This window comes from Hemiscyllium ocellatum, chromosome 6 (assembly GCF_020745735.1).
Source record: "Hemiscyllium ocellatum isolate sHemOce1 chromosome 6, sHemOce1.pat.X.cur, whole genome shotgun sequence".
NCBI lineage: Eukaryota > Metazoa > Chordata > Chondrichthyes > Orectolobiformes > Hemiscylliidae > Hemiscyllium > Hemiscyllium ocellatum.
Window position 1 is genome coordinate 3,113,870 of NC_083406.1, and position 27,996 is coordinate 3,141,865.

A 27,996-nucleotide genomic window follows, 5' to 3' on the forward strand; every position below is an offset into this window, starting at 1 on the left:
ATGCCCCTATCTCTGAGCCAGGATTCCTGAGTTCAAGCCCGATCTTCTCCAGAGGTGTATGATAACCTCTTTGAACAGGTTAATGAGAAAATATCACAGCAGTGACTGGAACATAACTATAAAGATCAATCAGCAAAGCTGACTAGATGTTTCCATTAAATTTGTATTTTGCTTCTTTGCCTGCATGCCTTCAATCAGACTTGAGTACCAAAGATCTTTTGAGGCTACCACAGCCTACTGCCATTAACTATCATGGTTGATGAACTATATCTATCCGACAGAATTTTCACTGGCATAAATCCTGCTTGGTTTACTAAGCATTACTTCTAACTGAAGACCCAAATTCTAAGCATGTACCAGAAATTCACATTATTCTACACAGGTTGCATCAAGATCTAAGGGAGATAGTCAAATCAAAAAAATACTCAACTCATTATGTAAATAAAAATGTTTTTATCAAAAGGTAAGCATTTACCATTTCTATGTCTTATTCAATCCGTAAAGAAAGTTACAGGTTTCAGCCATTGATGAAGTGATGGAGTTGTATTTTCTATCTTTTCTAAATTAAGAAAACACAGCTGCATCTCAAATGTTCATAAGTAGATGTGAACATCTGGGAATACTTGTTAAGATGGAGTACTGCCATATTATTCATGGGAGAACAGTTTAATCTGTTTACATAAGCCAATGGCTTGATGTGAGGAGGAGGCAGAAGTCACCCTCTCTTTCTGGAGTGAGTGTGAGTTGTAATATTTTTCCTCTGCCATAAAGTAAAATCTATTTATTAAAAAAAACCTTCTCCAAACCTCTCTTCCTTCATTTAAAATACTCCTTAAAAACTATCTCATCTCTAACAAAGCTTTAGATCATCTACCTCTCCAGAGCCTTCTGTGGCTTGGTTTGAAATTGTGATTTATAATGCCATGGGACACCCTATTACATCAGATATCAAGTGTTGTGCTCAACACCGACTGACAATATGACCTACCCTGATAAGCATTAGCAGATGAAGTAAAGAAAATAATTCTTTACAGTAATATTCTGCAGTTTGGCCAGTAATAACTTTACTATTAATTAAACAAAATACATAGACTGCTAGTGCAGTCAACAGTAAATGCATAACAGCATTACAGATTGCTTTCGTTCCTTAACATATTAAAAAAAAATTAAAATGATGGAGTTGTTTCAACTTATGAATTTAAACACAATACTTATTCACAGGTAAGTTTTGCTTTTCTTCAGAAACAATTGACAAAGCTGCTTAACTATTACTTTCTCAGTAATGCACAAAGGTGGGTGAATTTAACCTGCTCACAAATCACCTGATGGGACTGTTCTCTTAATCTCAGAAACATAAGCTCGCTGCATCTGGGGCAGAGAACGGGACAACTGACTGACATAGTTTCAATATCATCAGTGTACGGAAAACCAAATAAAATGACCAACAATGCATTACATTCTTGTATACTTTATCAAAGCATTCCAGAAAAGGCAGTGGGATGGCAAAAAGCACAAATAGGAAGCTGGAAGAGTTAGAGAAAGTATTTGCAGGCATAAAAGACTAAACTTTAGTAAATGTCTAGAAACTAGAGAGAGAAAAATACAAAGCAGAAGAGAATTGCTTGGGACAGAGTTTTGAGAAGATTTGGGACAGTGTGTCAGAAAGACTCTGCCACTGGTGATGGAATAGATACACAGTAGACCAAAGTTTGAAAAAATATGGTAGATTAGGCATAATACAGTGAAAATAAACAAAATATTGGGATGATGAGGAATCAGTGCAACTCTATTTAGCAGAGAGGGACTTAGTACAGGATATAACATGGAAGGTACAGGTTTAAATAAGTTAGAGTTTGTGTGCTTCTGACTTCAGTGGGAGGGAGGAGAGGATTAGAATGGTCAAGTCCAGAAGCAATGAAGAAAGGGGGGAGTATCAGCATCGGTAAAGAAGTGGCATGGACACTGAATGGCAATATTACACTGTGGAAATAGGAATCTGTCACTCATTCTCTGGTCAAACAGAGATCAAGTTCAGCCAGAGCAGGTAGCTGGTAATCCAAACAGGGTTTGGCTATTAAGATTCTGGTGAGAATTAACTAGATTGCTTTAATGTTGAAAGTGTTCAGCTTGGAGCAGTACTAGTGCATGTTGGTGTCAAACATTTTAAACAGCTAGCACACAGGCAAAGTCAGTGCCAACAACAGAGATGTAAAGCTGAGCATCATTTCATGATCTATGTGAATACATTATACAAAACCATCAGCTAGTCAATCGACTGCAGGAATTCCCTCCACAACTGGGAGGAAACCAAGGTCATATGCTGTTGGCCAAGACCTTTCATCCCTCCCTTTCATCAATAAATTTATCAGTTTCAAAAAGAGTCATCACCAACTTGTTAATTCACCAATACTGTAAAGTATTACTCAATGGCCTTCATTCCACTGAATACTTCTTGGAGCATCCATCATCCTGCATTAGGGAATGTCACAATCAAAGCAAGCCTAGAAACAAAAGAACTAAATCCCGCAAAGTGCCTGTACGATAGACAATGGCAAATGTCTCTGAATAATCCACTTAATTAGTTTATGTTCCATATTTTGTAACAAATAACTGTCTTACATTTTTAAAAGGATCATGAGATGGGGTAAAATAAAGTGATAGAAAAAAAAATTATTAGAGCTTACAAAGATTTTGGACCAATCCAAAATGCATCAAAATAACATTTGTACTTTTCTCTGTAAATGCAACCTGACTGCTGACTTTAAAAGACAGTCTTCTCTGAAAATCCCAACTATAAAACATAGAGATCACTCAGATCAGACTTAAATTTTTCTGATTATTGCTTGTTACTTTCTGACTAATATTTTCTTCTCTTATCAATCTCCTCTTTCTAAAGGAATAATGTCTTATCTTGTTAAATTTCCACAAGTACCTCACATGAACAGCCACTACGCACAAATGAGCATTAATTTCAAACACTACAAAACGATTTGACAACAATGGGCATCACATTCAAGTTGAATCCTGTCCTCACTCAATACACAACACTTTCAGTATGGATCACTGAGTAACAATGTGAAGGAAGAATCTAGAAAATCAGTCATAATAAATCAAGCCCATATATTGTTGGAATTAAATTAAAATGAGGTTGTGTAAGAGTAAAGCACAAGCCGGACTAATTTAATAACTTTAATTTCTGGGTGAAGGAATCTTGAATTTGTTCTTTTTATACTTTTATTTTCTCCATTTTTAGATTTGCTTCAACATTCAGACCACATGTTTGTTGGAAAGCAATCCAGAACAGGAAGTTCCATCAGAAGTTTTACTGACTGATTTATTATAGATTATATATGAAAGATGCATCTGATGGGCCTTATGGTTTTTCCCATGTTTCATGCTTTATTGTTTTCTTACTCCAAGCTAAACTTTCACCACAGTAGATAAATAATGCTGTAATGTTCAACAAAGATGAAACAAACTCTTTACAGGTGCTTACGGTACTCCAGTAACTCCAGTCAAACTAACCTAAATCCCACTCTTAACTGATGTCCACATGTACCTAGTTCTTGCAAGTATCAATACAGGATATTTCAGTTATTGTCCTGGTAGAAGCAAGAACATTCTAGGTGTCAATTCTGGGAGTGTCTAGCCTTTTGTGATTGAATGGCACACTGACTAATGCCTTTATCTAGTGGTAAGCTGAGGAAAATAAGTACAAGAGTCTAAAATAATAGAAGAAAAATTCTATCAACAGAGCGAGTCACAGCTGCCAAGAAAATTAAACAAAGCATACATGTGTGCTATTGCAAGTGAAAGATGCTAAGATCTTATTGGACAGTACAGAGAAGATATTGGTTAGAAGTTAAGAAATTACGTATCCACTTCTGACAATTTAGTTACTTTCTATAGCAACATATAAATTTTCCCATACTTTGATTCAGTAATAAATAACGTAATGAATTAAATTACTCTGCTTAAAAATGTTCAAATCATCAGATTCACTGAAATTAAGCAACTTAGAATAAATAGCAAACTATTTATGTGATATACATTTGCCTTTCTGGAATATCATAGCATTGTACATGCAACGTAATGGACATTTATTATGCAGCAATAATAGCCCGTGTCTGGAAAATAAAACCAGCAATGTAGAAAAACCATAATATCGTTCAAGGAGGAACATCAGCCAATAAGATTCATGTTCCATCCTGCAAGAACGAAGTTTGAATATTTGTGGTTGTCAGTAATATTTTCCTAAACATCAGCAAAGTGGCAAAGCTTTTACAGGATTACAAATAATATACTGCACATTTAGCCCAACCAGTCAATGCTGGTGTGCATTCCACTTGTGCCTCTTCCTAGCTTTCCTCATGTAAATCTATCATAACCTTCAACTTGCTTCTCCCTCAAATCCTTGTCAAGGTTCCACACCTTGTATCTAGAAAATATATAATATTTGCTGCAGCCACTCCCAGGGGTAGCAAACTCTACATTCTCACTACTCTGCCGATAAAGGATTTGCTTCTGAAGACATCACTGGATTTTTTTGGTGACTAAATCACATTGACAGCTTCTAGTTAACTCTTCCCACAAGAAGAAAATATTCTCCCTGTATCCACACTGTCAAAACTTTTCATGATTGTCAAGGTCTATTAAGTCATCCTTCAGACTTCTTATCCTTCAGTCCTTATCTCATGTGTGTGTGTATATTATATATATATGTGTGTGTGGGTGTGTGTGTATGTATATACAGCACAAGTATTTCCAGTGTCAGACTTGGAAATGTTCTCTCCATTCTCACTGTCTCTATATTCTTCCAATAATATAGTGATCAGAATAGCATACAGTACTCTTAATTGTAGTCTAATCATAGTTTGATATAGGTTTAGCATAACTTCCCTACTTTTCAAAAGACAAATTCTGCAGATATTGGCAATCGGAAATATAAACAGAAAACACTGGAAATATTCATCAGATCAGGCAGCATCTGTGGAAAGAAACATCAACATTTTTTCTTGTTTTCTTTTATTCTTTCACGGGATACGGGTGCTGCAAACAAGGCCAGCATTTGTTATCCATCCCTAATTGCCCTTGAACTGAATGGCCTGCTCAGCCATTTCCAAAGGCAGTTAAGAAACAATGACATTGCTGGACTCTGCAGTCACACATAGGATAGACTGGGTAAGAACATCAGATTTCTTTCCCTGCAGGACATTAGTGAACCAGATGGGTTTTGTGACAATGACATTTTCAATTCTAGAATTACTAATTGAATTTAAGTGCTATTGGCTGCAGCAGTGGGGTTTGAAACATCACAGGTACATCATTAGCCTGGCTGTCCGGACTATTACTGCTGTGACTTTACTACCATGCCACCATTCCCCCAAACTGGTTTCTTTACATCAATGTTGCCTAAACTGTTCAGTATTTCTCTCACTCTCAGTTTCTATTCCCTACTTTTCAATCAGATTCCTCTCAGAAGGAGGCTGAGTACACGGCTTGTTTTTCTTCAAGTAATCTCCTGATTTGTGGTGCAAGCTTCAGTCATTCACCCAACCACCTACACTTTCATCTTACAAATAATATGTGACCTCCTCAGGCTTCCTACTGAAAAAAAAGCTTCTTCATATTAACGGCCTTGAATTTTATTTTTCTATCGTTTGCCCATTCTGCAAGTCTATTAATACCCTCCTGTGATTTGTTGCAGTTCTCTTCAGTATTTACGAGCTCCTAATTTAGTGTCATTTGTATATTTGTGAACTGTGCTTTAGATTCCAAACACTACATCATTAAACTTTCCACTTTCTGTCACTTTTAATAATGACCCCATACCTCCACTCTGTGTCTTAAAGTCAATTAGTGTACTGCTGTTGCTCTTCTCTGACTCCACATGTTCTCTGATTTTATTTATTACTCTATTACGAGGAACCTCATTAAAGGTCCTGGGAAAATCCAGATAAATTGTATCTACTGCATTAATATTTTACGACATGGGGTAAACCTCTCTGCTAATTTTAAACCAGCAACACAGAAAAGATTTATCCCGTGCAGTAATCAGTGAAAATTCGAGGGGCCAAAAGAACAATTTAAAGTATAAATTAACTTTATTTCTTAAAGTATAACAGAGAATAATTAACAACTACTGAGAACTCCTTCTTCTAACCTCTCTTTTACTTTCCCCTCTATAATACTAGTTCGATAAAATCCCATAGTAAGATTTACTGAAACTTCAAATTTCAACACCAACCAGCTATTGAATCTTCCCCTGTATCCTCCTTTGTAGATTTTCTTCTTCTCAGGGATTTCTGTTTCACAGGTCATTGATAAATAAAGGTACCTTTAAGACAGCCTTGTTTTGGGCAGTCTGTACATGCTGGTGGCTTGGCTGTTCTCCCCCAACTGTTCAATTTTCCCGGGTCTTATACCCCAAAGGATCAGAGCGTTTCATTGGTTATTAATATTGTCAATATCCTAAATTCAAACTTGTTGGTATTGTAGGTTGGTATTTTGGGGTATAATTTAAACTGATTGGCCGAATTTGAATTTGCTTTTGTCTCCAGGCAAAAGAGCCATTTCTAGCTGTTCTGAACCAAAAGTTACATGGTAAATTCTCCAGACTCTTTGTGCTTCCCTAAGTCCTTGGTTGCTTTCAACTTTCTTAAAGGTACAACATCTCTTATACCTTCATAACAACATTGTCTATTCCCTCTGATGGAAAAAGAACAACAGTAAAGCTGACTTTAAATGTTTTTCTATTCTCTCCTTTTCTGGGCATTGTGTTACTTTTAGGTCGATGTTAAATTGATTAGTCTATAACTTCACGGGAATGTCCTCATGACTACTGGAATTGCATTAGCTCCCACCAGTATTCTGGCACTATACTATACATATATAATAACTTGTTAGAGAAAAAAATGCCTCTTTAAGAAGAGCTACCAAAACCATGAGAGATTTTTTTTTCTAAATGTGTTAGATCGAATGAATTCTGCATCATACCAGAACAGCCTAAGATTCATCATAATGCAGTAACAGAAACTTTGTTTCTGAAACCATCTCCTGACATTGATTTTTTTTTACAAGCCAGTTAACATATCAAAACTTAAGTTTGGCTAAAGGTTTCATTAAGTGTTCAGCAGCTAATTTGCCTTCTGTTAATGAAGCACAAGATTGAGATAATAATGAAATAATCTCAGATTCACAATCATACTCAACACCAAAGGTGACGCCAAACATTAAATATAGAGCATTATTCTAAAGGCTAAGTCTCTAGAAATCTTTTTACAACTCATTAATTCTTTAACAAATGCAAGGGTTTGCAGACGTTCTTTAGCAATGCAGCTTCGTAATTGAATTATATTTGGATCAATAAATTAAATGGCCAAGTGGTAACTCCAGCCAACTTCATAACTTATTCTGAAGTACCTTCCTAAACAACAATTTCATTTGGTCATGAAGGTAACTGCATGACAATTAAAAAATTACATTATGCTTACAACTGTAGGTCTATTTAGTCAGAACAATAACTCATCCAACATAGCTGAAGTTAAGTAGTAGTATATAAATATATAAATGCTCCAATGTGCATTGAAAGAGCTGAGAAATTTCATCCAGAGTGCAAAATATTGTTAGAAATACAATAAATAGCAGAGTGACAGATGACAATGCAGTACCTTTTTAAATTTTCCTTGACGTTTTGATGCAGCCTGCCCCTGGGAGTCAGAACAACATACTGTAAGAAAACATGCAGACACTGCACAATTTGGAGTCCTTTTCTAATACATCTTGGGGTTCTGTTGGCACCCTTTTTGAGAGGAAACAAAAACTCCCAACTCAAGATCTACAGTAAGAACTCCCTTACCAGTGTTTATTACATAGGTTTATAAGCCAAATCCAGCAGATTTCATATAAGTTCAAGCAGGTGAGAAAAGCTAGATCTTGATCTAAACAGATGTAATGAAGCATAACAAAATTTTAGATCAAGCTATACTGAACGCTCCTACGCCGAACAGTATTCTGCTTAGCAATCAAAGTCATTTTTATCTCTGACTTATATGGACAAAATATAGAACTGCCAAATATTTCAATTCAGCTATTAACATTTTTAAAACTGTCACATGCACACATTTACAGTTGATAATTATTGTTATATATTAAGAAAAATACGGCAAATATATTGTATGTAAAGAAACATATGGGTAGAAATAACTAAATCTACAGAATGTGGAGAACTGAAAGCTACATAAAACATCAACCATTTTTTATTCAATAAATATTTTCAATAATTTTGAAATGGAAAATTAGTAAATAAACAGAGATTGCTCTGTATTCTGATGTGTTAACACACGTAAGTTTAACAACTTGTAACTATATCCTCTTTATCCATACTATTTGAATTTGGCAATTTGTAGAAAAAGCCTGCAAGTGGTGTTTATATTCATAATGCACTCTTAATATGTCCTGTCTGTTATATTTGTATGGTGTTTTTACACAAAGTCAAATATATTTTCGCATGTGTGGAGGGATGAGCAGCAGCTCATAAAAAAAGAGAGAAATGTATTCTGTCCCGAAATGCCTAAATAGCATAATGCATTCATTACTACATACCAAAACCAATCAATCCCTGAGTTCAACTATTCCAAGGTGCATGCATAAGCAGAAAGTAGTAAGTAGTTCTGGTATTGCTGAGTGGAAGTATTAAAGAAGCAGAGAAATAGATTCAGAAAGAAATAGATAAATTAGATGAAATATACTTCATTGTAGAAGAAAGATCCAAAACCGGCAGATTTGGAAAAGCTATGTACTCACAGCTTTCTTTCCTAGTTCGCTCTTTGACAGTGTTAAAGTTCCTGAGAGGTAACAACCTGGCCCCGTTCCTTTTGGAATCCTAGAATTAATCGTAATAAATTAGATGACAGCACAGAAGAAAAAAGAATGAGATACCATTTTAAATGTAGACATTATCCTTTAGATATCAAATTCAGCAAATATTGTTTGGAAACATCATAAAAAATAAAAGCATCAAGCTTTGCCTCTGAAAGTGTATATTGAATTACTGACATTAAATATTTGCAAGTTACTTGTTGATTTTGAAAGTCAAAATTTGTATTGCTGAATTTATATAGCCCATATCCAGTGAAAATATATTTCCCTGGAAGTTTGCCGTATGTGGAAACCCATTATCCTGTAGCTTTAATTATGTCTGTGGATGACATTGTTTGTAGATTTTAAATTGTAAGGATGTCTGGTTTTGCTAACACATACTTACCAAGGCAGGTTGCTCACACAGCTCAGGTGAGACTGTATTAACCCCTACATTTGCTGAACCATGTGAAGCTAAGGTAAAGTACTCACTTTTTTCTTTGAAAATGAATTTCAGCACTCTCTGAAAAACATTTGACCTCTAACTCTTGACACCAGATAGAGGCCGTGAAGATTACAAAACGCAAAATATAAAAAGAATAGATAAGTTAGGAACAGGAGTTGGCAGGTGTGATTACTCAGTATTCCCACATAAAAACACGTGCTTCCAACTCCTGAAGCAATAAGATTTTTACACCAAGTATCAAAAAGATGTAGTGGTAGGTTACTGCTTAAACCCCTATCTATGCTTTGTTATTTCCTAACTAAAGTTTTACAACAGTGTCCTGGTCAATCTCTCATCACAGCTTCCATAAACACAAGCCCGTGTAAAACTCACTCTGCTGCCCATAAAACTTGTACTAAGTACTCTTCACTCATCACTTGAAAGTCTTTACTCACATTTTCAAATTCCCTCCATGGCCTTGTACAGTCCCCAGATCACACAAACTCTGCAACCTCCTCTGGCTCTCCAATTCTGGCCTCCACTGAACCTATTCCATCATTCCCACCATTGGCAACCATATAATCAGTTGTCTAAGCTGTAAGGTCAGAAATTCATTCTTTAAATCACTCAACTCCTCCTTTTAAAATGCACTTTACAATCTCTTTGGTCAAGATTTTGATCACCTGTCCTAATACTCCCTCGTGTGTTAAGTGTTTTTCAACATTTATATCAGGATCTTGTGATATTCTACTCTCTTAAAAGTGATATATAAACAAATGCAGTTTTATTACTCAAATTAAGATTCTGATTTATCAATATTTACTTACTTATCATCAGGAAGAGAAGTAACAAAGAAAGGCTGAGAGGAATTTGGCTGCAGAGTTAGACTGCTGTTCTTTTTCTTGCCTAAAAGTGCATTGCTGTGATTGTCGTAAACATCTAAATTCAGAGGGTTGGGGAGTCTATGGGATACAATGATTGGAAGGTCCTTAAGGCGTTCCAGCTCACTGAGCTGTTCATGGCGCACTTGCAACCGGATTGTGTAGTCTCCCTTTTCCAACTTCAAAGAATACTGTTGCAAAGAAAGGTATATATCAGTTTGTTCTTTAGAAACTTATTTCTCAGTTTAAAACTTAGATGAACAATTGATGCATCGTTTCATTATACACAATATTTGTTAAGTGGGGGGGAACTGAAGACTAAAAATGCATTTCTAAATAACTTTAAGGTAAATTAGTTCTTTACTTTTACAGATTCACTGTCATGTCAAAGCTGAAGTCCACAGAATTATTTGCACTTTAGTAATGATTCAAAAAGGATACTCAAACTATAGGGTGCATTACAGATGCAGAGTGATTTGGTTATTCCAGACCACATTCTACTGTCAGCTTTTTGATGACAACCATTCATTTTTATATGAACAAATAGTTAAACAGACCTTTAGATCTGGACATTTTGTCCTTTCTTCTTGGCTTTTTTTTGTATTATTGCTTTTGTTTTAATTCTATTATAATTTTGGATTTTACGTCTTGTTTTGAATTTTGCATTTAAGACTTTTTTAAAAATTGCGGTTTTTATAACTAGGATGATGTTGGGAATGGTGACTCTATACACTTTGCACAGTACTCCTGTACTTGAGTACACATGACAATAAAACATAAATTTTAATTCTAACAAGCACTTCAACAGTAGGTAGCTGATGACCCCTTTAAATAGTGCTGGTGTGGCAGGGAGATGTAAGTTGGGGGAAGGGGGGGGGGGAGAGAAAGAGAGTGCCAGCGAGGGCAAGGGTGAGAGACAGAGACAGAGGGAGATTAATGCTGTTTTATGCCTTTCAGCTGTGCTGGTCTAATGGGAGGAGCTTGGCTAGAGGGTGGTACCGCACTGCTGCTGTCAAATCAGTGGAGCACGCTGATCGATGATTTACAGGGTAGATGATGACAGAATGTTTCTCCCTGTTGCAAACACAAATACTCATATACACAAAGTTAAAAAGACCAAACTAAGAGGGAATATAATGCCAAAACCAATCTGACATTTGATTAGATTTATAATATGGTAGTCGTATCTACCAGGAGAGGTGTTTTATAGAAAACTCTGCCCATATCCCACAAATGAACAAAAAAAAACCTGTACTCTGTGCATACCTAATGTTTTGGAATAAATTTCAGTCCGATTGCATTACCTGGTGTGGATAGGCATCCCCTGAGCCCATCAGCTTTTTGTTTTGGTCATGCAGCATCCATAGCTGGCTATCAAATTCTGACTCGTACAGTAGCTCACACAGGAGGGGACAGCTGACAGTAATCTCTCCAGTCTTGGGCTATCGTCAGAGAGAAAAATAAAATGTGCATTATGATTATGTGAAGATAAAAGTCTTCAAAAGATAGTCCATAATTTTCAAAAACTACATTTATTGTAAAATAAGCCTTTAATGAGGGGATGCTTCCCACTTTTCTCACATGGCACTTTGTTAGCAAGTTTCAAGTAACATTAGGAACCAAACTCTAGAGAATATTTTAAATATCAAAGCATTGAAGAGTAAAGGCTGCTGTCTGCTCCTTCATAAACTCTGGTGATGTACTCTTCTTTGGGGCGGCACGGTGGCACAGTGGTTAGCACTGCTGCCTCACAGCGCCAGGGACCTGGGTTCTATTCCCACCTCAGGTGACTGACTGTGTGGAGTTTGCACGTTCTCCCCGCGTCTGCGTGGGTTTCCTCCGGGTGCTCCGGTTTCCTCCCACAGTCCAAAGATGTGCGGGTCAGGTGAATTGGCCATGCTAAATTGCCCGTAGTGTTAGGTAAGGGTAAATGTAGGGGTATGGGTGGGTTACACTTCGGCGGGTCGGTGTGGACTTGTTGGGCCGAAGGGCCTGTTTCCACACTGTAAGTAATCTAATCTAATCTAATCTTATTTGTAACAGAGTGATATATCTTCTTTTATTATTTTTACCAAGATTTGTCTGCTTGACTTGGAAATATCAGCACTGAAGTTCTTTTGAGGCATACATTTTATTAGGTAAGCACTGTTCATCAGCCTCATAACAATTTAACTAATATCTAATGTAGACCTGTTTTGTTCTGCGAGAAATAAGAATGCCTCCCAAATCATCCCAAAATTTGGAATGTGTGAAGTGGTTATACCATTCTGTGATAAAACAAGGAACTGCAGATGCTGGAAATCTGAAACAAAAACAAAGTGCTGAACAAACTCAGCAAATCTGACATCATCTGTGGAGAGAGAAACAAAATTAACCTTTTGAATACAGTGACCCTGCTTCAGAAGGACCTTTTCTTAAGAAGGGTCACTGGACTCGAAACATTAATCTGTTTTTCTCACCATAAATGCTGCCAGACTTACCAAGTTTCTCCAGCACTTTCTGTTTGTGGGATATCAATTCTGTGGGAGCTTATGCTGCACAGACAACTTGTCAATTCAACATTGAAGTAACATCAGTTCATTCAGTCAATTACAAATGCTCCGTTCATCTTTCAGCAGACTAAAGGCGGCAACGATGTTGGTCGAGGCCAGATGGTGATGAATTATTCATAGTTGCAGTGGCAGCATGGCTCCAGGCTGTGACTGGGCCTGGGTACCTGATGGTGAAGTCGGTGGTCTTCCAGCTGCGACACCTGAGTGCTTGCCAAATGAAGGGTGGACATTGTAGCATTGTTTTTGTGGCAGCGAGTTACCTTTTCTTTTGTCATTTTTATTAAATTAATGATTCGGATTTTAATCCCATCTTTGAAGACTAAGATGATGCCAGAGAATGGCGACATTGCACACTTTTCACTGGACTCCTGTATTCCTGTACTCGAGTACATGTGACAAGGTCCCTCAGATCTCTTTTAAATCTTTCCGCTCTCACCTTAAACCTATGCCCTCTCGTTTTTGATTCCTCTATCCTTCTTAAAATATTTGAAATAGCACCAGATAGTGGCCACAGTGAAAAATCTTTTCACTATATTTTACGGCTTTTTCCACTGGAAAATACACACAACAACAAAAAGCGTTCATTATTTTGGCTACCAACTCTTAAAGTACAGGGATAAGGGAATTTCTTTGCTGCTGTTGTCTAAATGGCAACATTTTTAAAAATCTAGACTTGTAATTTAAAGCAGCACACAGTGACTCAATCCCTTAATTTGTAGTACTTACTTGATGAAAGTTGTACGTTAAAGCAATCTCATAGAATTGGCGATTATTTGGTAAAGTATCCCTTGGGCCTAAAGGCCTCGTTTTTGAACTTACTGGTCTGAAATTTAAAATAAAAAACACAGAAATGTTGCATTAAAAAACTTAAGATTCTATGGAAAGCAATTCTTTTTCTCCTGGCAACAAATTCTTTAATTTATGTGAAGGCGATTTTGATTTTTTTTTCCCCCAATGTGGTTTAGATTAAAAACAGAAAAGTAGAATTCATTATGTCACAACAACAAGAAAGATAAGAACCAATCTGATTAAATAAAGGATTACCATCCAAATTGTACTGAAATAGCTGAAAATGTTTTGCATCACGTTTGCAATTTATTTAGAAACTATTATTCCATACTGAAAGTGAATTCAGAGCTATCTAGCTTCAGGATCCTCTCTCCAGAACAGCAGATTTAAGCTTTCTATTTCACATCCATTCAGTCAGCAAGGCTGAACTGTTTATTAGTTAATTATTATATGAATTCCACCGAAGAACACTGCCTGATTATGCCATACCTCAACCTATTTACTCTTATTCATGCTGTCACCAATCGCAGGACGAAGTTTTTAAATGCCTTACTCGCTAACTTTGTGAAGATTACTTATTGCAAACGTCCACAAAATCCTTCCCTATCATTGAAATAATTATCATCTTAATGACTGTGGCTATTCAACCTCTTCAATTATTATTCCATTTTCCATCTGACCCTAGCACCTTGCAGCTATGTCTCAGTGGCCACCATTTCATACCTCCTCATTCTGTTTCTTTTTTGTATTCCAGGTTTGGATTTTTCCCCAAGATAAGCAGGGGGGCAGCAAAAACAACAGGCAGACCAAATGTCACAGTCAGCAAATCCACATCAGATGTCTACCATGATCCTGCTAGTAAAAAAGGGAACGGCCCATTCCCTACAAACTTAACAACCTCATTAATGCCATGATGGCTGGAAGATAGGGGAATAACTTTGTCAAGATTACTCATTAATTCACACCAAAACCAATTTATTTCTTGCCCATTTCTATTAATTAACTATGCCCCTGCAAATCAACTTCCAAATACTCCTTTTCACATTCAAACTACTCCACATGACCGCGCTCTGTCTTATATTGATAACATTCTCTAACCATGCATGCCTGACATCATTTTTCATTCCTTGCGTTCTAAAATACTCCGCTCTTTCTATTATTGCCCTTTCTTATAGCCATCACAATGTTAATGAGGTTTCTAATAGGGGGTCGTCTGTTCTCTTTCTCACCATCAGAATCACAGCAGAGGGCTGAAATGATTTTTCTGGTCATAATCAAAACAGAAGTAGCTGGAAAAGCTCAGCAAGTCTGGCAGCATTTGTGGAGAGAAATCAGAGTTAATGTTTCAGGTCGAGTGAACTCAATGCTAGCCATAATGCTTAGCTTGCTTGTTTTTTGCTGCCCACCTGCTTTCCTGGGAAAAGTCCAAGTCATGAAACATAAGAAAGAAAGGGAATGAGGTTCCAGTTCAATTTGGTGGCTATGAAATGGTGGACACTGAAACATAGCTGCAAAATGCTAAGGTAGATGGAAAGTGAGGATATTAGTTGAAGAGATTGAGTAGCCATAGTCGTTAATATGGAAATTACTTCAATGGTAAGGAATGACAGGCAGCCAGTGGAAACTTTATGGCAGGTTTAAGAAATGGAAGGGGATTTAAGACTGCAGTGGGAGTTTTATATCAGGAGGAAATGCAAAGTCAGAGCGTGTAGAGGTGAACAGACCAGCAAAGCATGCCACTTCCATACAAATCATCAGATGCATTTCTGTTAAAAAAAATGGCAAGTCAGGATAATTGCCTGCAACAATACAAGTAAGCACTGCCAATGTGACAAATCATGCTAAATAATTGACAGTCTAAAGCTGTGGGAAAATTTATCCAAATGCGATCAAGTTAGACTGTGATGTTTGAAAGGGAGAAACACTACCAAGATTCTAGATTTAGGTAAGGCTGACCATAAGGTAATGGTGACAGTAAACTGGGCAAATCTGTTAAGGAGCAAAAGGGCAGCAGGTCAGTGGGAGCTGTTTTATACAATTTAAGGGGCAAGAGCTGGATTTGTTAACAAAAAACTACAGATCACGAATAAGGAAAAAAAAATGAAAACAACAATTGAAAGAAAAATCATGCAAGCAACTCGCAAAGACCTGGTGAATGAAGCAATAAATATATCAAAGGATGAAGTAACCAGTAGTAAGTCAAAAAAAGGAATATGGAAAGAGACATGTAAAGGATTTTCATAATGATATTACAAATGGAAGAGGACAGCCAAAAGCAATTATAACCTCTTGCAAACTGAATGTTGATATAGTAACTGACAACAAGGAGATGAAGAACATGTTAAATAACGGATTTATATCAAACTTGTATGAATCTAGCATTGAATCAGGGGTAGGAATGTATCAAAATGGAGCTAAACAACTATTCACTGAATTCATTAACAACTGTGTCTTGGAATAGAACTCTACTTGTCCAGGTTATAGGAGTTAGGACCGCATATTGAGATCGTACAGGACATTGGCGAGGCTTCTTCTGGAAAATTGTGTACAGTTCTGGTCGCCATTTATTAGGAAGGATGTTATTAAACTGGAGAGGGTTCAGAAAAGATTTACCAGGATGTTGTCTGGAATGGAGGGTTTAGGACATAAAAGAGACTGGATAGGCTGCAAGGTTTTACACTGGAACATAGAAGGTTGCGGGGTGACCTTGTAGAGGTTTATACAATCATAAAGTACATAGATAAGGTAAATGACAAGGGTCTTTTCCCTACAGTGGGGGGGGGTCAAAACTGGGGGCATATCTTTTAAAGTGGGTGAGAAAAAATTAAAAAGAACATGAGGGACAACTTTTGTTTTTACACAGAATGGTGCATGTGTAGAATGAACTGGCAGGTGGATGTAGGTACAGTTATAACATTCAACCAACATTTGGATAGGTTCATAAATAGAAAATGTTTGGAGGGGTATAGGCCAAGCGCAGGCAGGTGGGACTATTTATTTTGGGAACATGGTCAGTGTGGACTGGTTGGGCTGAAGAGTCCATTTCTGTGCTGTATGACTACGACACAAAGACATATGGTATTGTAAGTAGTATAATGGATACCTAAAATTATAAGGAGATAACAAGTTAAATATGTGTAAAAAAAAACTGTGGCAAACATATTTAACTGTAGTCAAATGCCAAGTTATCCACTCTGGATCTAAGAAGGAGAGAACATTGTATTTTCTCTAAAGGCATGAAGCTAGAAACAGTAGAGGCCCAAGGAGACATAAGGATTGAGGTACATAGTTCATTGATATTTCACAAAACTCAAAGGACTTTAGAATACTGCCCTCAGACAAGATCTTGTTCTCTAAGCAGTGCTGAACACTGCTATTTAGGAAGGGAACATATAGCATTCTTCCAAACATTGTCATAGAACATGTAAAAACTAAGACCAAATGAAGAATAATTAAGATCGAGCAGGATCACTTAATCCTAAATAGAAGTTGCTATTTACCTCAAAGACTGAATCCAGCTCTTCAGACTTATGCTGGGGGCGATATCCTCATACTTTAATGTAGAACTCACATCAAAACGAGTAATTCCATCTGATGCATGCTAAATTTAAAAAAACATGAAAAATATATCCATTATGTGGGTTGAGGGATATATGTTGGCTAAGTTAAGAGAATATTCCAGCTCTTCTTTGAACATATTCCCCCTTTATATTTTCATATGTTTGCTCAATTCCGCACTTGCATAAACATCCTGCTTGTGTTATGTCCTTTTCCAGTAAGCATGTACCCCACATTGACCATGTTATTCTATGGATTTCCTCAAATTTAAATATCCCATTGTGTAATCCCATACTTCCACTTCTGAAGTTCCGTAACCATGCCTCAGTCTTTTTTTTGATGTATTCAAAGTTTGGGAGAAGATTTGGGACAAGGACCCGATACCCAGCATGAGCAAAACCAATGTGTACAAAATCCCATGCAAGGACTGCACAAAACACTACATAGGACAAACAGGAAGACAGTTAACGATCCGCATCCATGAACACCAACTAGCCACGAAATGCCATGACCAGCTATCCTTAGTAGCCACACACTCCAATGACAAGCAACATGAGTTCGACTGGGGCAACACTACTATTATAGGACAAGCCAAACAGAGAACAGCCAGGGAATTCCTAGAGACATGGCACTCATCCACAGATTCAAATCAATAAGCACATCGAACTGAACCCAATATACCAGCCACTGCAGCGGACAGTTGGAACTGACAACTGGAAGCGGCAGATACAAATCACTATAAATGCTGGAAGAAACATCACAGAAGCGCTTCACAGGAGGCTCCCAAGCACTGAGGATGTCACCTAGACAGGGGACGAAACTTAAGTGATGTATATTTTGGTGGATGTTACTTTTCTATTTAACTGATTGTTTAAAAAATACCTCTGAACCCAACTAATACCATTTGACCCCCTTAAAATGTTCAAAAGGTTTCCATTTTCAATTCAAGCAGAGGATAAATTTTAAGAATTTTAGCACATTTCATAAAAGCACAACTGTTCCAATTTATTTTGAAATTACAGTTTCCATTCAAAAATATTTTAACTGCTTAAGGAAAACACATTATTGAAAAATACAGATGTTCCTTCAATCTAACACAATGTGCATGGTATGATTCTGTATCAAACACATTTGTTCCGCTGGAGAACCGGAGAAGAAAAAAGGGGGGCAAAGGCAGAATAAAATAGTGGAATAAAGAGGAAACCCAAAAGAATATTAAACATGTTAATGGTACAAAAGTAGCGAGAGGAAGGAGGACCAATGAGGTGATCTTTTCATGGAGGCAGAGGCAAAACTAAATGACTAAATTTTTACTTTGCATCTGTGTTCACCGAAGAGGATGCTAGCAATGTTGCAATAAGGGAGGAATGGCAGAGAAATTAGATAGGATACAAGCAAACACAGCAGGCACTTAAAATGCTCAAAGTATAAAATCATCCTGTCTGGGTGAGATGTGTCCAATGTTACTGAGGAAAGTAAATGTGGAAACAGTGGAAGTATAAGCCATATGTCCTTTTCCAGTATGCATGTACCCCACATTGACCATGTTATTCTATGGATTTCCTCAAATTTAAATATCCCATTGTGTAATCCCATACTTTCACTTCTAAAGTTCCGTAACCATGCCTCAGTTTTGTTTTAAGTGATGTATTACTTAGATAAGGGAGTGAGGCCAGAGTTCAGAAGCTTGTTTCATCCCAATGCAAAATGGAACAAGGTTTAAACCCTGCGACTAGACTGAGTCAACTTAATGTCAACGATCAGAGTTGATATTCTAGAACAAATTTATCAGCTTTTGGAAAAGCATAGGTTAATAAGAAAAGTCAGCATAGCCTTGTAAAATAAAAAATCGTGTTTGACAGTTAATTAAGTTCTTTAATGAAATAATGGGGAGACACGATGAGGTACAAGTGATGTAAAAGAAGTAAAAACAATGACTGCAGATGCTGGAAACCAGATTCTGGATTAGTGGTGCTGGAAGAGCACAGCAGTTCAGGCAGCATCCAAAGTGCAGCGAAATCGATGTTTCAGGCAAAAGTCCTTCAACAGGAATAAACAAGTGATGTGTCTATGGAACTTCAAAAAGATATTAATGGCACATCATAAGCTGGTTGGGAAAAGTGAAACCCAGAGGATTAAAACGACATTAGCATCATGGACACAAAATTAGCTAAGGGCTAGGAAGCAGAGAAGTAGTGAATCATTTTCTTTATGACTGGAAGAGTGCATACGATATAGTGTTTCTTGGACGTTATATAACAGGACTGTTGATTTTTTTGCTCTGCAATAACCACCTGAATTCGGCTGCACAATTTTAAAGGACTGTTAATGATGCAAAACTAGACGTAGTAGTCCAGGAGGAAGATAGTAAAAGATTTCAGGAGGACACTCAGAAAGACTGGTGAAATGGCTGATTAAAACAAAACTCAACATAAAGAAATGTGATATATTTTGATAGGAAGAATGAGGGAAGCGAATATAAATAAATGGGACAATTTCAAAGAGAATGAATGTTCAAATTCTCTGAAGGTTGTGGAAAAAGTGGAGCAAGCTGATTAAAAAGACATGCAGGATCCTGATTTTATAGACAGAGGCACATTGTTGTAAAACAATAAGGTTATGCTAAGCCTTATAAATCAGTGATGAGGCCTTAGCTTGAGAACTAGTTTTTGGAAGAATGTCAAGACCTCAGTGAGGACACAGAGCAGATTTACTGAATTAATTCCAGGATGCCAGACTTCAGTTACCAGGAGAAACTAGAGGGTGCTCTGAGGAAGGCAGAGCACAAGTTAAAAATCACGCAACTGCACAACATTTGTCAGACAGGGATGTTCCCTTCCAGTCAGGAAACATTTCAGCGGTCAGGGACATTCGGCCTAGGATCTTTGGGTGATCCATGGCGGACTTCAGGATACACAACAACACACTGTCACCAAGCAGAGGCTGAAAGCCAAGTTCGGTGCCCATGAGGATGGCCTCAACTGGGATGTTTGGTTCACATCACACTACAGGTGACCCCACTATGCTACAGTTTCTCTCTCTCTCACACGTAAACACACTCTTACACATTCACATAGACCCTCTCTCATACACATGCTCTCTCTTAAACAGCCACACTCATTCACGCACCCTCACACAGGCAGATACTCCACTGCACCTGCACACACACTCTATCAGGTGTAAACTATCAGGTACACACATTCATATACAACACCCACCCATCCACAAGTGTATGGGGTGACTTTGTATTTGCAGATTTATATTTGCCAATAAATTCTATTTTGTGCTGTAGGCAGTCAGTCCATGTATAAATTCTTACTTTGGAAATAGAACCAATCTGACTTAAGACTGGGATACAGACAGGCTCTAAGCTCACACCTTTAATGCATTGTTGGAGCTGAGATGTCACTTTTTTTTAATAAAACCTCAAGTTGTCTTGGGAATGTGACTTGAAAAATGTTCTATGATTTACATATTAATCAATCGAAACCTACAACCCATTCTATGTAGGTGTGTTCAATAAATCTCATCAGTTGTATGACACTGTGATCTTTTACTTTAAATTCTGTGTCCTACAATCCTGCCCCACTAGCTATCTGACAAAGGAGCACCATTCTAAAAATTTGTAGATCCAAATAAACCTGTTGGATTATAAGGTGATGTTGCTTGATTTTAACTGTGTCCACCCCAGTCCAACACTGGCACCTCCACATCACTCCTCAGAGCAGAGTCAGTTAAGGTGCAACTCGCCAACTGTTTTTAAAACAATGGTGAAAGTTTATTTTTATTCATTCTACTTAAACCCAATTACAATGGCAGAAATATCAGTCATCAGAGGGCACCGATTTTAGGAAAATAGAAAGTAAAAAGGAGAGGTAAGATGACAACAAATAGGTTTACAATGGAGTTGTTGTGTTCTGAAAGGATTAAAGCAAATTGAATTGTAACGTTCCAGAAGAAACTGGTAAATAATTGAAAGGAAACTTGTACAGGATACAGGTTAGGATTAGTTGGATAGCAAGTAGTGACATCATGGGCTGAATAGTCTCCTTGAAAATTAAAATCTATATTGTATGATCAGCTTCTGCAACAAATCTCAACTACCTACAACATTACCAAAAACTGTTCTCCAGATATATTTCACATTTGATTTGAAGAAGTGTACTTGTTTACTCAACATCGAAATATAAGGTAACAACTTACAATGTGCAACTGGGAGGGGCTACACAGAAGGCCACGAAATGAAATTTTGTAGTTGACACTGACATCACCAAGACTGGCCCACCAACGGGCAACACACAGCTCCAATGTTTTGCCATTCTAGAAATGATAAAACAAAACAGATATTTCAAAAGCTAAATTTGGAGAGTCAATATATCAAAAATCATAAGCTTTTACTATGTCGTCACATTTATGCTCACCAAAACTGGAAATGCCTCAGAAGATGATCCTTTCTCCAGAAGTGACATGAATTTATAAAACTCGTTTGTGCGATAGGCCTTTTGTTTTTCAAGCTGAACTGCATGGAGGACAAACTTCGAGGAAACATCAGGTGAAAGAGAAGATATGACGACCTCTGTTTAAAAGAAACTGAATTCTTAAAGCCATCAGAAATAGACACAAGCACTTTTCCCGTTCCTGGAATGTATCAAAGAGAGCTGCACATGGCTTTGGTATTGAATGACAAATTTCCTTTGATATGACAGTACACTGTTTTTGCAGTTCAGCTGGAGAAATGTGCAGGACAAGTACTGGGCAGAGGAAACCGGGGCTGTTTGTTGACAAAGCAACAGTACACCCTTTGGGCAAGAGGAACCTCAAGAAACAATAAAGTAATTGTAGCTGGGCCTCTGCGGGTTCAAGTTTAAACTATCCACTCGCCCACCTAGTGTGAAGCAGGCCAAGTTAAAATTAATCTTCCAGTCCTTCATTACTTGTAATGTTACTTCCAGAAGGCATTTTAGTGAGAATTCTGTTCTGTCACTTATATTGGGGGACCATTTTGCTGGATTCAAAGGGACATAAGTTTTCGATACAACGATAAATGTTCCCTAATCCCAACTGTAAATGTTAAACAAGAAACATTTGAAAAAGTTTTTAAAAATTTACACTTCCATATAAAGTATCTTGTCCTTACCAGCCCAAGTCGCACCCCAAGGTACTTCAATGAAGTGTCGCTGAATTTGGCCAGGCTTGAAGTGAACATTGTCATAACTAAGCTCATAACCAGAGGTTTCATGTAACCTGTAACCAAAAAATGGCAATAGTTACAAAGCAATTCATAGTATGAATCTGCATCTAAAATTATCTAAAAAGAAAATGACATGCATATTGTGAGTATTTTCTGCAGGATGGAAGGGAGATGAAAGAACTGGAGCAGAGTAATCCGAAAGGTAGGATAGTAAGCCAGACTGGAAAAATGGGACAAGTGTGAGCTTTTTTAGGAGGTTCTGATAAATAGCACTTCTTTAAAAAAAGGTGAGAGGGTGCTAAAACAACGAGCGCCAATAAACCTCAGAGCCAGGTATGCTAGCAGAGTGTTCAAGAATTGGGTAAGGGTGAATCAAAAGTGCAGGAGATAACTTCATAGAACAGAACAGCTCAGGGACAGTAGGAAGTTTGGAGAGTAGGAAGTTTAGAGATAATGCAGAATGACAGCAGGTAGGGGATGAGATCATAGCTATTGGGAACAGACAAATTGGGTTAGGGTTTGACAGGAGGTTAGTGGACAAATGTAACTTACTGTCAGGAGGGGAGAAAGGGGGAGAAACAGAGAAAAGAATCATGTAGTTGGGGTATTGGAGGATAGATGGAGAATCCAGGAAAGGTGGAATAGCAAATGCAACTCGAATCACAGTTTTCACTATCCAAGATGCTGCCGAGAGTCCAAGTGAGTAACATCACGTGTTAATTTCAGAGCCTGTGTGGTGCCAGGTATGTATGCCTTAGGGGCCAGAAACTGACTAAATAAATCAAACAAGACATTCCTTCGGTCGTTTACAATAGGAACAGTACAGATCATACTCCACAAGGCTGGATTTGCAAAATCCAAATCTAAATACGTGTGATTCCACCACTGAGCAGTACATGCTGAACAATCCCAAGTGCGCCAACAGTTACATCAACACCTACTTTAAGACAATTGCTCAAGTTTATAACATGGCTGATTTATGTTTACGAGAAGTGACACATCTTCATAGATAGGGACCTATTCTTTTCAATAATTGCAGTATAATAATGAAGGTCTTGCTTTATTTGAAATTCAGGGAACTGAAGCTCCTCACTGGTTTCTCTTTTGTAATGCCTTAACTAATTAGCAATCCTTTTTTCCCTTTGTGAACATTTTTGAGATCATTTGAAATTTGTCATTCTTGCATTTCTTCTGATGACAGCATAATGAAAGGGCTAGTTAATAACCTTGTTGAAAAATAATCTTTCAGGAATAATTATCACAGTATGATTGAATTTCATACAAAGACTGAAAAAGATAAAGTCCTGAGACGAAGATCTTAGATTTAAACAGGGAAAACCATGCAGGGAGGTGGTGGAAGCTGGCTGTGGCAGACTGGAAAAATACATTAAATTGTCAGAGATAGAAAATGGCTAGAGTTTGAAGAACTAATGCTTGGTTTTCAAAAAAAAAAGCAAACAGATTTCTTGAAGACAAAAAACCTAACTTAAAAAGCAAGAGAGCTGTCACTAACATTGTGGGCCGAAGGGCCTGTTCCTGTATTGTACTGTTCTAAGGGAAGTTAAAGATACCGTTAGGTCAAAAGATGACTAATAAAGGAGCCAACAAAATTTATAAATCTGAGAATTTTAGAATTTAGCAAAAGGAAGAACAAAAATTGAAAGGGAAAGTGAGAATAGAATAGGAATCTAAAAAAGAGTCAGAAACATAAAAGACAGCTTCAAGAGGTATGTAAAACGGAAATGATGATAAATATGGGGCCATGACGGGCAGAGACAAAAGAATTTCTAATAGGAAAAGACAGACATGGCAGATCGTAAAGCTACAAATACAACCCCAGTGTTTATGAGAGGAAGGAGGGAGAAAATAGAACTACAGATCTATTAGCCTAAAGGTTACGATAGGGAAAACATCAGAATCTATTATAAAGAATGTTATTACTAGATACATTTAAAATAATTATCTGATTGGACATAGAATTATGAAGGAGAAATCATGCTTAACAAACCTGATACAGCTTTCATTGAGGATGGTACTAGCAGAGTCGATGATGGGGAGTCAGCAGATATGGTGTATTTGGATTTTGAGAATGCCTTTGGTAAAATCTCATACAGAAAACTAATAAAGGAAATTAAAGTGCATGACATTGGACGTAACATTCGAGCATTGTTTGTGGCTGGTTCACAGCAGAATGCAGAGACTAGGGATAAATAGATCATTTGCAGGTTGGTAAGCTGTGCCTAGTGGAGAACTGCGAGGATTAGGGCCTTGGCTATTCCTAACATAAATCAATGACCAATTGTACTGTCCCCAAGTGTAAGAATGATACAAACTTTGTTGGGAATGTGAATTTTAAGAAGGATTACACAGGGCATTGGTGAGGCTACACCTGGGATATTGTGAGAAGCTTTGGTCTCCCTATCTAAGGAAGGATGTTCTTGCTACAGAGGGAATGCAGTGAAAATTTGCCAAATTAATTCCTGGGATGGCTGACTGATTCAGTGAGCTAGGATGGTATTTTTTTAAAGATTAGATTACTTAGTGTGGAAACAGGCCTTTCGGCCCAACAAGTCCACACCGACCCGAAGCGCAACCCACCCATACCCCTACATTTGCCCCTTACCTAACACTACGGGCAATTTAGCATGGCCAATTCAGCTGACCCGTACATCTTTGGACTGCAGGAGGAAACCGGAGCACCCGGAGGAAACCCATGCAGACACGGGGAGAACGTGCCAACTCCACAGTCAGTCGCCTGAGATGGGAATTGAACCTGGGTCTCTGGCGCTGTGAGGCAGCAGTGCTAACCACTGTGCCGCCCACTGGAGATTAGAGGAATGGGGAGTGCAGTGGTGGTGGAGGAATCTCAGAAACCTATAACATTCTAACAGAACTAGGCACATTAGATGCAGGAAGGATGCTGCTGTTGGGGAGGGATTCCAGAACCAGAGGTTATAGTTTAAGGATAAGGGGTAAACCTTTTACGACTGAACGTGGAGAAATTTATTCACCCAAAGAGTGGTTAGCCTGTGGTATTCACTACCACAGAAAGTGGTTGAGGGCAATCATTGTGTGTTTTCGAGGAGGTAGATACAGCTCTTGCGTCTAAAAGGATCAAGGAATATTGAGGGGTGGGTGTAAGATGAGAGTATGGAGCTCAATGATCATATTGAGCAGTGGAACAGGCTCAAGGGTTGAACAGCCTCCTCCGATCTCATTTCTATGATGCAAAGAGGCTATGAGGGGATTTAGACTGGCTGAGTGATTAAGCAAGAGCATGGCAGATAATATGGATACACTAGAAGTAATCAATATTTGGTCAGAAGAATTGAGACACACAGCATAACTTCAATGGGGAGAGACTGGAAAGTATTGATGCTCAAAGCGACTAAGGTGCCTTGTTGATAAGTCACTAAAAGCAAAAGGAGATGAGCATGGAACCAAAGAGGTCTTTCTTTATTTGTATAGGACATTGGTGAGACTATATCAGGAACTGCATTGAGAGAGGTTCTGGTCCCTTTCTTTGAGGGACATAGCTGCATAGAGGGAGCACAGCATAGTTTCACCAGATTGATTCCTGGGCTGATGAGACTATTCTGTGAGGGAAAACTGCAAGTGTCGTAATCTCCCAAATTAAGAAGAATGAGGGGCACATCACAAAGTTATAAAATTCTGAAAGGGACAGGCAGAGAATCAATGAAGAAGGATGTTTTCGTTGGCTGTGGGATAGAAAACCACAGGACACAGTCTCAGAATAAAAGACAAGCCATTAAGGACTGAGGTGACGAGGAACCACTTGACTCGGAGGATGGTAAATATTTGGAATTCTCCAGCCCACAAGGCTGTGGATGCTTAGTCATTAAATATGTTTCAGCCAGAGCCTGATAGATTTCTAGTTACAAATGACATCAAGGGATATGGAGCTAGCGTGGGAATTTGTTCTAAGGTAGATACCAGCCATGGCCTAGAATGGTGGAGCAAGATCAAAGAGCTAAATAGCCTACTTCTACTCCCAGCTTCTTATGAAAAGTTTTGGCAATGTACTTTTCTTTTCAGTAATATTCAAGTTTTATACCATCAAACAGAAGACAATGGTCCTTTTAGTTGCTGAGTGATGCAAGTGCCGTGGAACCCTGCAAACATTTGTCTAAGCTCATTCCCTGCCCGAGAAAGCTTGCAAGGCAGCCATTTGTTGGGAACAAAAACAGAAATTGCTGGAAAAGCTCAGCAGGTCTGGCAACATCTGTGAAGAGGAATCAGAGTTACATTTCAGGTCCAGTGACCCTTCCTGTGAAGTTCTGAAATGTTACAAAGAAAAGAACAAAGAAAATTACAGCACTGGAACAGGCCCTTCAAGCCTGTACCGATCCCAATCCTCTATCTAAACCTGTTGCCTATTTTCTAAGAATTTGTATCCCTCTGCTCCCTACCCATTCATGCATCGGTCTGGATAAATCTTAAATGACTCTATTGTGCCCACCTCTACCACCTCCACTGGCAACGCGTTCCAGGCACCCACCATCCTCTGTGTAAAGAACTTTCCACGCATTCCTCCCTTAAATGTTTCCTCCCTCACTTTTGTTATGGATTAGGCCAGGCCACTCAAAACATTCTTAAGCATGCAGCCCAGACCAAAACTTTGCAATTTGTTTCAGTAAGTGTACAGTGAAAATTACCTGGATTAAGTTAGTGAGGTTGACTACCAGGTTTTAAAACAGACAAAAACTTACGATCACTGACGTCAGGTTCACCGGTCAAATTACCTGGATTAGCCCTGCTTCTCTTAAACAAGGGGACAACATTAGCAATCCTCCAGTCATCTGAGACATCACCCTTTTTCAAGGATGCTGCAAAGATATCTGTTAAGACCCCAGCTATTTCCTCTCTCACTACCTTCAGTAACCTGGGATAGATTCCAAAAGACCTGGGGACTTGTCCACCTTAACACCTTTTAGAATACCCAACACTTCTTCCATCCTTATACTGAATTGACCTAGAGTAAACAAACTTCTATCACTAACCTCAACATCTGACATGTCCATCTCCTCGGTGAATACCAATGCTAAGGACCCATTAAGAATCTCACCTATTTTCTCTGACTCCACACATAACTTTCCTCCTTTATCCTTGAGCAGGCCAACTTTTTCTCTAGTTATCCTCTTGCTCCATATTATAAGAATAAAAGGCTCTGGGACGTTCCTTAATCCTGTTTGCTAAATTCAGATTTTTCTTCACTAACCTGCTGAGCTTTTTCAGCTACTTCTGTTTTTGTTTCTGATTTATAGCATCTGCAGTTCTTATGGTTTCCATTTGTTGGGAAGCTACTTTCCTTCATTTGAGTAAAAAATGAGGTCTGCAGATGCTGGAGATCACAGCTGAAAATGTGTTGCTGGTTAAAGCACAGCAGGTTAGGCAGCATCTCAGGAATAGGGAATTCGACGTTTCGAGCATAAGCCCTTCATCAGGAATCTTCATTGTCTCCTCTCCTCTAGCAACTCAATCAAACCTTCATCTATCTCATACACTCCACTTGCTTGTTCTAACTGCCCTGTCTTTCAAACTGAGTCCTATTCTAACACGTTTGATCTGGCTTCCCATATTCAAAACCCTGGCATACAGATGTTAATGTAAATCTCACACAAACTGGATTACACATACTAGCAGAATAGCTGGAGCAAAATAATACAGATTGCATGATGCAGGACTCAATGTGAAAAGGTA

General features: G+C 38.1%; 1 protein-coding gene across 4 annotated transcripts in view; it reads right to left on the bottom strand.

The window, feature by feature from the left end:
* Positions 1-27,996, bottom strand: part of tpp2 (tripeptidyl peptidase 2) — a 98,832-nt gene that overhangs the window by 25,610 nt on the left and 45,226 nt on the right. For 2 of the 4 annotated variants that reach the window (XM_060825797.1, XM_060825800.1), the window contains exons 16-24: positions 22,222-22,328; positions 21,506-21,660; positions 21,288-21,404; positions 17,027-17,127; positions 13,464-13,560; positions 11,490-11,627; positions 10,132-10,376; positions 8,806-8,884; positions 7,671-7,709 (exon numbers count right to left, since the gene is read on the bottom strand). In XM_060825797.1, the coding sequence (XP_060681780.1) occupies positions 7,671-7,709; positions 8,806-8,884; positions 10,132-10,376; positions 11,490-11,627; positions 13,464-13,560; positions 17,027-17,127; positions 21,288-21,404; positions 21,506-21,660; positions 22,222-22,328 (1,078 nt within the window). The remainder of the gene's footprint in view (positions 1-7,670; positions 7,710-8,805; positions 8,885-10,131; positions 10,377-11,489; positions 11,628-13,463; positions 13,561-17,026; positions 17,128-21,287; positions 21,405-21,505; positions 21,661-22,221; positions 22,329-27,996) is intronic. The other 2 variants (XM_060825798.1, XM_060825799.1) reach the window with 2 other exon arrangements.